This window comes from Lissotriton helveticus, chromosome 4_1 (assembly GCF_964261635.1).
Source record: "Lissotriton helveticus chromosome 4_1, aLisHel1.1, whole genome shotgun sequence".
Lineage (NCBI taxonomy): Eukaryota > Metazoa > Chordata > Amphibia > Caudata > Salamandridae > Lissotriton > Lissotriton helveticus.
In genome coordinates, this window is record NC_136063.1 from 2,045,860,366 (window position 1) to 2,045,871,822 (window position 11,457).

An 11,457-nucleotide genomic window follows, 5' to 3' on the forward strand; every position below is an offset into this window, starting at 1 on the left:
CCAGCCAAGGTTTCAGAGACTCTGGATTGCCTCTTGGGGTGAAGACTCAATTTCCCACAATGAACCAGTGCAGTCCAGGAACATCCAGTTGCAAGTAGTCAGCTGGGGTAATCCTCTCTTTGACTTTGCAGGTGACTTCTTCCAGCTCTGTTGTACCTGTTGCTGATCAGGGAGTGCACTTCATTTCCTATGAGTTAGGCACAGACCTTTCTTTGTGGAGCCTTGTCAGTGCAGCAGGTGCAGTCTTTCTCAGTGCAAGCCTTCTGTGGTGCAGTCCAAGGGTCCAGCAGGGCAGCCCTTCTTTTCTTCCAGGCAGTGATCTGAGGATCTTCTGCAGTGCTCTCATATTCATCCTCATTCTAGTCTGGTAGGGGGGGGACCCTAACCAATAGGGGTATAGCTACCTTCCTCTGCTATGACCACTTCCTGCAAATTGTGGCATATGTTTGACCCAGAAGGCACTATTCTCCCAAAAATCAAAATGGAGAAAATCTCTCCTGGTGTGTGTGTCTGTGTAACCCAAACCACAGGGGTGGCTAACAACTGACTACATTCCCTTTTCAGACCATTTCCTAATCTAATTGGGGGGCTCCCATTTGACTGGGGATCAAGTAAGTGGGGGCTGGCCTGCGTCCTATGATATCTGAGCTCCTGCCTTTGAAGTCCAGCTTACCTTCCTAGCCCCCTTTTTCTTCCTGGTGTCTCCAGACAGCAAATCTCCACCCACCAAATGGCTGTATTGTTGCAGTCCTAGACCTCCTAACACTTACTCATGTAGCAGCTTGGCTCAGGCTGTCAAAGGCTGACCAATCAGAAGAGGCTCCTACACAGCTGTTTCTGTAATTTCAGGATAGTACGTTTGAATACTACTTTCCTGTAATAGTTATATTAATACCAACTTTGAAAAGTTGTTGGATTTAATGTGAACATTCATTCGATACATTGAATGGTACTGCTAGCTGTCTCCAATGCAAAGATAGACTTTATTACATTTAATAAAGCCTTCCCCGTGTTAGCCTATGGGGCAAGCAGCACTACATAAAAACAACATTTGCTGTTTTTTTCCATACCAGGGCATATAAAAGATCTTTTATGTTGTACCTGCTTTTTTTAACAATGCGCCCTACCCTTGGAGCACCTAGGGCAGACCTTAGGGGTGCCTTATAAGTCATAAATAGGTATCTTTGGATTTTGGAAGAACTTTTAATTCCAAGGTCTAATGTGGACATAGTTTTATTTAAAAACAAGTCTGCAAGGCAGGCCCGGCTTTAAAATGATTCCAGACACGCAACGGTGCACACTTCAGTACATTATGTCTATTAGGGTCTCTAACCCTACATGCACTGCCACATACTAGGGACTTACATATAGGTTGCCTTTACAAATTAGAATAATGCCAATTACCATATACCTTTAGAGGACAGAGCATTGGCCGTTCGCCTGGTTAGCAGAGCCCAGGACACTTTCAGAGACAGTAACCACCAGCATCAGCCAACAGATGGGGGTGATCAGGGAAAAACGGATGACTTTCCACAGATATGTTAGCTGATTCTCTGTTACTTCAACAACAACCTTTAGTTAAAGTAGTTGTAATACTTAGATGCACAGTGGAGAGGCTGCAGTCGAGCTATTTTATCATCTTGTATATATATAGTTCTATTTCACAAATAACGTGAAACTTGAGTGAGGCAAACAAAAAACAGTTTGATAGCAGACACAAAGAACTTTGTAGAGCAATTGAGATGCTTAGATTTATAAAATTGAAGAACAACTTCTATGTAGTTAAAGCCATGTGTGTTTTTCATTTTATTTTTATTACTAGTCCCCGATTTTTTACATGAATTACTTAAACATAGTTCTGTACGCCAATAATGTCTCAAAAACTACAGCGTGAGTATGTATACAAAATATCTTATAAATGTAACCTTTACATTCATTTCCTTTTCTTCATTATACTAAAAATGTTTGATTTTGACAATATGATTTAAAAAACTGAAAACAACTGAATGCAGTGATACAGTAATTTCAAAACCAGAAGAGGAACATTGTAGTCCTACTTGCGTGACTTCATCTTATTTATCTACTAACAAAACGTAAGTGTTAAAAATAGTAGTATATGAAGTCAATTGAATAGTGGGATTTACATGAGATTAGAGTATATAGAGCTTACATTAGTATGAGTAAATTGTTAGAAGTAGGTGTTACATAGATGATGGTGGGTTTAGTGGAAAATATGTGATTTTTCATCTGTTCTAATGTTTTTCTTAAATGAGTTGTGTTAAGGAGCATGGTGTAACAGAGTGAGAAAATAATAGACCGTGAATATGTAGAGGATGAAGTAGGCTGTGATAGATAGCATATAGTAAACTTGTGTAAATAGGATGGAATTAGCTGACAGAAGTTAGTTAGGTAATATGGGTTCCAGAGTGGGTAAAGGGTGAAATTGTTAATTATAAACAGATAGTATTTGTTCTTACCAGTCTCCATTCCACCTGGAATTCCAACAATGCTTTCAATGTGGAGTATAGACAACACCTTCTCCTACCAGGCAATGAGGTTGAGGGCAAGGAGGAGGCTGCCCGGAGACGCCACATCAGGTAAGTGCTTTTTAAAAAACATAATTAAATTAGGGAGAGTCGGGGGCCAGCTAACTCCGCTACACCACTGAGTCGGGGTTTTGCCTGAACTCTGCATTCTCAACAGAGCGTGGAGTAGGCAAAACTTTGTAAACTCCACTGGCGGAGTTCTCCGCCAGGGGTTAGGTGAGGGGCCTGTGGGAACCAGCACCAGTTGCCAGGGTGTCTAGGTATGCCCTGGAAGCATCAGTCTACCTCCCCTGCAGTTCATTCCAGTGCTTACAGATGTTCTGCTGTGAGCAGCTGGTGTTAGAGACAGCATTCACTTTATCCACAATTGTGACCTATGTTTCCCAACTCTGGCTCAAAGTTGTTGTGTGGACCGGGGTTCCAAATAACTGAGGTTCAAACCTAGTTTTCTGATCCACCGTAACAGTTAAGTCATTTTCTAAGAGCTGGGGTCTCTTCTTCCAACCATCTTTTGCTTTTTGTATCAAAGAGCTGTGTTGCTTGTGCTGTGCATTGTAAGTGTTAAATGTTTTTCTGGCTTGAAGAGTGTGATTTATAATGGGATCTGCTGGTGTGGTTGATAAGTTGATTTTCAACAGGTGTTGGCGGACGTGTTAGTCAGTATTGACGGATGCATCTGCCGTTTGTTTAGCCTATTTGTTGGTGTTCTCATCGTTGCCACATACGTGCCTGCAGTCGATCTTATGCCAAGTGTGCTGCTGCAAATCAGTATTTCTTTTAATCCAACAGCTCCTTGCATTCCAAGAGAGAGAGAGCTGCTACACATACGCACCAGCATCAAATTTGAGGAGGAGGCTTGGCTAAGGTTTTAAACTGCAGTCATTTTATACAATTCCTACGACCATATCGGGAGGGGAAGTAGATTTGGAGTTAAGAACAGTAAATCTATACTTACCAATATATAGTTATCTTCACCATATAGTGATAGTTGATATTCCTTCCTTATGTGATATTTTCGCAGGTCAACTTTTCAACCACAATATTGTGACATACAACAACCTCTGCCAGATATGGCCACCTTGAGTACTGAGAATGTTCAAGGAACTAATTAGCATATTCATGCGAACAACAGGAACCCATTTGAGCATGTCCTCTTTTCCTTCTGGGCATGCACAGAAGTGGGAGGAACAGCATTTCACCAATAACTAACTATATGAGAGCGAGATGGTTAACCCCTACTGTGTTTTTATTAAGGGCAGGACAGTGCTGTCAGCATGGTTGCAGGGTGGGGACACATGCCACACATTAACATGTGTATAAATATTGCACTGTTTTCTTGTTCAACTACACATCAAAGATAAAATAGTGGCATTTCTGTTGCGAAGACAAATGCAAGTATCAGGGTGAGGAACTGTATGATGGTATATTGTTGTCATTTCTTTTAATCTTACTGAACATAGTTTGAAGCATTCTTGCAAATTATTGATAGTTACAATTCTAATTGGACATAAAATGGATTTTGACTCAACACATGGATCGGTTGAGTGCACATTTACACAAGAGTCATGTGCAAGGGTTACTACATGTGCCTTACTTTGCTCTTCTTGTATTTGAAAAATGGAAGTGCGTGAGTGAAGTGTTATCTTCGGCTCCTCCATGTATATATATGTACATAGGTCAGGAGTTTGCCCACAGTTCATGGCTCAGAAGTGGTACAACATCTAATAAGGAGGCTTGAATGAGACAATAGGCATCCATTCCTCATCACAACAAGGAGTCTGACATTAAATCACTCTTCCTCTCATACTATGATCATGACTATAGATACAAAATGATGAACAAGGGCAGCTTTGACAACTCAAGAACTAATCTAGGTCTCTAGAGTGCATCAACGTGTGGCTGAACAGACAACACCATATGAAATCAGTGACCACTTCCATTTGAATAGGAACATTGAATACATCTGTCGAAGTTATTCTTACATATAAATATTCATGGCTGCATGCACTCTTCAATGCATAATTCCACCAAAAATGGTTCTTCTATAGTTTTTAGGGGGAAAACTGTTTTAATAAGTGCATGCGTGTTGCAGATTTCATTTTGGACAAATCTTTGAGTAATATGGGCTCTTCAGACAAACATCTCAACAAACACATGCCTATCAAATTGCATATACTCGTGAAGTATTTCTGATGAGGTATTTTAGTATTAAGTGTGGAACTCCAGTCAACAAAGTCAACATCCAAGTCTTCACGCTCACTCGCTCAAACCTACCTGCAGGACCTTGGTGTTATCTGGTGTGTCTATCCAGGTGCCCAAAGGTTTTGTGCTGTTAACTTCTCGAGCTATCAATAAAATCCCCTCATAATCTTGACCAGTAATTTGAACTGTGAATAAATGAAAAGGCAATCATTATACATAGTCATTACCATTTCTAAATATCTCACGATGTCCAATTCTTGCTCGAATAACACCGCTGAATGGAATGACTAGTGTTGGCAGTCCCTTTTTTCAATAGAAATGTTAATGCTTGGTAAAGACACAATATCACACCTACTTACCTTTATTAGTACTCCTGTGACTATCACACAAGTTCAACAATCTGTTAGCTAGACTGAAAAACCTTCTTCTTCTCCCACCCGCCTGATTTTCCTAAATTCTTCCCGTCTATATTTTACCCCTGCTTTAAATAAGACTGAATTGACTAACTCTGTGTAGGACACCTACTCAAATGCCCTCTGCTCCTACCTGTTAGTCGCACAGGATGATCTCAGTTCAGACAGCAGTAAATCTACCATAGCAAACCCATCATTCCATGCATTCTTACTTTACAGTTATGACTTTTTTCGCAACCTACAATAGTCCAGTGTTTTAGCTGCAGACATAATAGGACAAGGACAACTGTTCAAGAACAGATACAAAAAATATTTGCAATCCCAACCCCTTCTTTTAATTTATTCTAGATAGCAACACCTTCAAAATGCAGCTGGAACATAAACCTTATGTATGCATGTATGTATATGTAATGTATGTAGTATATGTACAGCATGAACCTAGCCACAGGAGGTAGGGGGAGAGGATAGCGATGAATAACCGCCTGAGGGTTCCATGAGACACGTTTAGTTGTACTGCTTCCCAGATCTCTTTGGACCATGCATGTATATATTAGGATGAGGCCCACACCAACAGCGACACTGACGGGGGGAGGAGGGAGGGAGGTTTGGGGGTTTTTGTAACGGTGTAATAGTTGGGCTGGATGGATGTGGGGGTGCAGAAAAGCAGATAAGGGTTCACACAACTGTAAATGTAAATGTACAGGAATTTTATATAGCGCAAATCACCAAGCGGTCTCTAAGCGCTTGCTTAGGGAACCCGTCCTGGTATTCCCCTGTGAGATAACCCCGGCAGGGTATCCGCAAGGTGAAAGCCAGGCATCCCACCGCGAGGGGCCGTTGTGGAGATTAAGCAAGCTATTGCCCAGAGTCGCAGAGTGTGAACCCGTGAATTGAGTAGGCACCGGAGCGAGAATTGTCGAGCCCATGGACATTTTAGGACTCAAGACCCCGCCGAGCCGGGAATTGAACCCTGGTCCCAGGCTGACCTCTGCTTCCAGGTCTGCCTCCTCTAACCAGTGAGCCACACTTCTCCTGATGCCTGATGAAGATGTTTTATTAGGCTTTTCCCTCCTGATTTTCGTTTATTTCAGACATCATGTGACTACCGCCGCCCGACCTCCGGGTTGTGGGCTGAACGGCTGTGTTATATCATTTATGTGCTTTGATGATGGTCGCTACAGGAGGTCGTGATATTGATATGTAAGTTTGTGTTCCCCACGAATCTGCAATAAAAATATAATTTATAAAAAAAAAAAAATGAACCTAGCCACAGGAGTCGAAGACAGAGATATCATTAGAGTGATTGAAAGTGGGTGTTCTGGGATGAGGTGGATTATTTACTGTGTCTCGATATAGTGTTTTTTAAAGAGGTGTATCTTCAGCTGTTTAATAAATTGGGGCAGAGATGAGACAGTGCTTATGGATACGGGGATGTAACTCAGATCCTGTATGCGTAGATGATTGCCTGTTGCCTAGAGATTCTTTCTTGCACTTCTTCATCTCCAGTCTGAAGGTGTACTGGCTGAAGATGTGCTGAGAACCACTAGAAATGACAAGCCTATCTACCAGACTTGCGGGGGAGTTGGTGGGGATGGCTTTGCAGATGATGCGACTGCCACTGAAGGAAGTGTGGGCTTGTAAAGGAAACTAAAGGAGTCCCATAGGTGTGTTGGGTTGTGGTCATTGTTTCTCAGGCCCTTGATGAGCGATGCTGCAGGGTGTAGGATGTCCTTACTGAGGTGGACAGGGTTTTGTAAGGAAGGCTACAGAGAAGGGCATTACCACAATCCAGGTGCCAGGCTTTAGAGTGTGTGAACAGCAGTTCTAAAGTTACTGTCTAGAAGAATAGTTATAATTTGTCTAGTAGGGAGAGTTGGCATCAAGCTGTCTTGGTTTTCTTAGTAATGTGTTCCTTTAAGTTGAGCATGGTGGTTCAATGGTGTGTTAGAGTGATTTTACATCGGTCAAAAGCTGATATTTGAATCCATCAGTGTCTATAATGTTTAACCAGGTTTGGATTATTTGATTGCAGTTGTTGCCAAAAAGAAGCAATTAGGTTTTGGGGCAGTACATTTTAGGTTGATAATGGACATCCATTTTTGATTGAGAAGCAGCCATGTTTGAGGCATTAGAAATCCAGCATGGAGAAACCTTTCATGTAGAGTTGTGTGTCGTCCAACAAGTGATGGATTTTAATGTTGCTATCGTTGAATACAGTTCAAATGGGCTCCATACATAGGATTAATATAACTTGGGACAAGATGGATCTTTGGAGCACCCTGCAGGCGATGTGGAGATTGCAGGAAATTGAAAAACCAATGCCAATGATCCGGTGTTGGTGGAAAGGTAGGAGGAAATCCAGTGGAGGAAGTTACCACTGAATCCCACTCAAGACTTCAGCATGTGTCTTGTTTATGGTGGCAAATGCTGCCCAAAGGTTCAGTAGTATCAGGAGGCAGGTAGGTCATCTTAATCTGTGGTAAGGACAGCCTCATTCACAATTTGTAAGGTAGCTATTTCCCCAAAACAGCTTGATCTAAAGTCGAAGTGGTAGCTGTCCAGAAGATGGTTGGTTCTGATGTGATATTGGAGTTGTGTGAAGAATATTTTTTTCAATGATCTTCCAGATGTGGGTTAGGTGAATGATAAGCCAGTAGCTTGTAAGGTTAAAGGGTCTACTGGGATCTATTCCTGATGAAGAGATCCTGTGTCATGTGAAAAGGGGCAAACATGTAAAGCTTGGGTACTCTGTACTTTCTTCACACAACGTGCCACATTAGCCTTCCAGCCTCCTGTACTTCCTGCCACCACCACTAATGTGGGTGATACAGTGGTGTCAGTGGGAAAAGCGGTACATCGACCCTCAAGAAGCATGAATACTTTGTAATAGGTGGCTCTTAATTGACCCATGAAATGTCACTCATGTTGTCACTCTTGTCGTCACTATCTCACTCTCAATTACTCAAAATGTGTCACGTATGACATGCCATCCTACAGGTCTGGGTCACACATTCATGTTCCACACATCCGAGGTCAAGGAGCAATGCATTCAATCTCTTAGTCATCTTGCAACTTCTGTCCTGGAATCTCAACCCACTGCTGCCCCTGAGACCAGATCACATGTCATATTTCATGCTGAATCATCTCGTGAAGAGGTAGTCCTGCCAACAGTTATGTACCAGTTGTGCACATACTTGACAAAAGAGGGCCCGTCATTAAAGATGTGGATGACACCACCACCTTTTACCACAAGCTGCACGTTTTGAAAATTCACATTTACAATTCTTACCTGCACACCCTTCACACTATCATCTATTCCCATTGCAGCACATCATGCTGTACACATAGATGTCCACCCCCACTTATCATTCAATGAACTTTTACTGGTGCTGTGGGATATACTGTACCTTACGGGACTTCTTGTACTGATGTAAATACATGCCAATAGAGCATGGATGACACGTTAAATAGTTAGTATAGACAATTAGAAAACTCTATTAGAAATAAGTAAAATACATGGCTAGAGTGTGAAAATTGGGCATTATTAATAGCACAAATACCATTATTAAAGATTAACAATGCAAACCAAGGCCATTATTCTAGCAGTGAAGTTCAACAGAGATCGGGGTAAAGGTAGAAAAACACCTTCAGAAATTAACTATGAAAAAACCAGCAACTCAAAAAAATCGAATGCACAACGAAAGTCAATCGTCAAAAAAATATTTTCAAAAAACATAACTCCTTCCCAGTCATTGTTTAAAACTCTATATCAAAAGTTATTGTAGGTCCTCACCTACAGTGAGCATTACCATATTCATTTGTTCTCGTTCGGCCAGAGTGACTTGAAAACTTGGCACCTCCACACGGGCATGAAGGGGAAGAGGTTTGCATGGATTAACGTGGTTCACAATCTGCACTTTTGGTTAAGGCGGGACTTTTGTAAGAGGGTAAGGAGAGGATCCCTTGACCCTACAATTGTGCTATTAAGGGATACAGGTGAAGACCACATCTACCCAAGCAGAATCCCAATGGAAAAACTGATAATCGACCTCATATTTGCAGCGCTAAGGGGAAGCGTTCAGCAATCATTGCTGATTTTTTAAAAATTATTATTGTTATTTTTTTGAAGTTTTATATATGGAGAACTCGACCCGAAGATATTGGAGCGTTTGACATGAGCATCAGTTACATTACACAAGGCCACAATTTTAATGATTTTTTTTTTTTTTTTATACAAAGGAAGATTAAGTGATTTGCCCAAAATAACAGGATGTTGAGCCTATGCGGAGGGTCAAACTTGGTTCACTATTTCCAAAGTCAGCAGCTCTGACCCTAATGTAAATTGTAAATTGATACTTGTATAGCGCGCTACTCACCCGCAAGGGTCTCAAGGCGCTTGTACAAATACCGCTGTGGAACCCATCCTGGCTTTCCCTGTGAGGTGTCCACTCCTGGGCACCCCCAAGGTGAAGCCAGGCATCCATAGCGTTGTGGGGGCCGTTTTCGAGATTAAGCAAGCTATTGCCCAGAGTTGCAGAGTGGGACCCATGATTGGAATAGGCACCCAGGCGAGAATATCAGGTCCGGGGAATTTTGAGCCCAAGACCCGCCAAGGCGGGGAATTGAACCCTGGTCCCGGGCTAGACCTCTGCCTCAGGGTCTGCCGCTCTAACCATTGAGCCACACTTCTCCACAACATGCGGCATCCTCTCCGGATTATGTCTGAAAGAATATGTTTGCCCTTTAAAACCTTGGGGGAAAAAATGAGGCTAAGTGGAGGAGGAAGTCTTCAGGCTCATGACCACAATGCCGAGGGTATCAGGTATGGGAGGGTCTCACCCACTACAGAAAGTGATGAAGGGGTGAAGGGTACAGAAGGTCAAGTGCTCATGGCGCCATATGAAGAGGAGGACAGTAACAAACAAGGATCTGGGTGGTGTATCCCCTACCTCAAATCCACTATATTTTTTTGTTTATAAAAAGGGACCATATGTGGTAGCAAACATATTGTGAGTCCAAGAGTGGCCCTGATCAAGATGTACTATTTTGATGGCTCCAGAATGTGTTATGAATAATGTGACATATTGTATAAACTACAAATTGTGTTACTAAAGTTATCAAAGGAAGAAGAGCGGGCTATAGTTAAGGAGAACAGCAACATGTTCGGGTTGCATTGCTGGGCAGTCTGCAGTTCCTCTTGGAAATCTATCCTTCCACTGCCAATGCTTTGGGTGGTTGTCTTCCCATAAACACGATACCCAAGACACTCCTGGCCTTTGAGGAATCTTCAATCCTACCCAACCAGAGTCCTGATTCCCACTTCTCTATCTGTGTGGAAAGCAGTGCTGCTGACTGGAGCGTCTGATACAGAGTCAATTGTAACATCAATACTTGGCTGGCATTTCTGATTGAGATCTCAGCTGGGTGCTTGAGCATGGAAGCCAGAGAGAGGAAAAACTGCAAACCAGCTCCTTATCTCTTATTTCTCTCGGACACAATTGTTGGTGAGGTTGATAAGTCGTATGGCAAAGATTACGAGTTGGATGGACAGGATAGGATACTCCAGCAATGTCGAATCCCGAGATACTAGAGCACCAGTTCAACAATCACAATTTCCAATATTTCTAAAAGTAAAAAAGCAACGCATGGTATTACCGTCAAGTGTTTCGCCGTACTTGGAGGTGCCGTTCTTGACTTGTATAGAGTATGGCGATGGGCCGTTCTGAGGCGGGATGCCATGGTGCCCGGGCGTCATATGCTCGCAGGCTGTCGCGGGAGCGCCGTCTGGGTGGGCCACAGAAAAGGGCGCCGGACAGACGGCCAAGAGAGCCGCGAGCGCGAAGAGACAGACTCTTGCCATGGTTGGGGAGCGCGGCTTCCAGTCAGAGCTCTGCGCAGCCACTGAAGACGGGAGCACCGCGGCTGCCAACGCTCAAGAGGCGGTGAGAAAGGGAGGGGCGCGCTCTTGCAAAAGGTGCCTGGGAGTTACCGTCCCGTCTTTTTCCACTCCATAATTACATCATTCTTCCTTCTTGAATTTAATTCATTGCTCGGTAAAAAAAAAAGTGACATTTTAAAACAGAATATTCCTCTTTTGATATCACGTTTCAGGTAAGGTGACTTTAGAAACTTAGTCATGATTAGCAAATGATGGAACACAGTGATTTGAATATAAGGGACGTCCTTTGGAGTCTTAATGAGGTGGTTGGCAACAGCAATAAATGCAAAAAAAAAATGTTTTAATTCTAGGGTGTGCCTGGAGTCTCCCTAAAGAATAAACCACCTAAGATTAACAA

At 42.6% G+C, this 11,457-nt stretch overlaps 1 protein-coding gene across 2 annotated transcripts in view; it reads right to left on the reverse strand.

Annotated features, from left to right (window-relative positions):
• Nucleotides 1–11,090, reverse strand: part of LOC144829509 (putative defense protein 3) — a 96,456-nt gene extending 85,366 nt beyond the window's left edge. Inside the window, exons 1-2 of one of the 2 annotated variants that reach the window (XM_078688711.1) lie at nucleotides 10,817–11,090; nucleotides 4,821–4,933 (exon numbers count right to left, since the gene is read on the reverse strand). In XM_078688711.1, the coding sequence (XP_078544837.1) occupies nucleotides 4,821–4,933; nucleotides 10,817–11,021 (318 nt within the window). In that variant the 5' untranslated portion in view covers nucleotides 11,022–11,090. The remainder of the gene's footprint in view (nucleotides 1–4,820; nucleotides 4,934–10,816) is intronic. The other variant, XM_078688712.1, reaches the window with a different exon arrangement.
• Nucleotides 11,091–11,457: the final 367 nt, after the last annotated feature.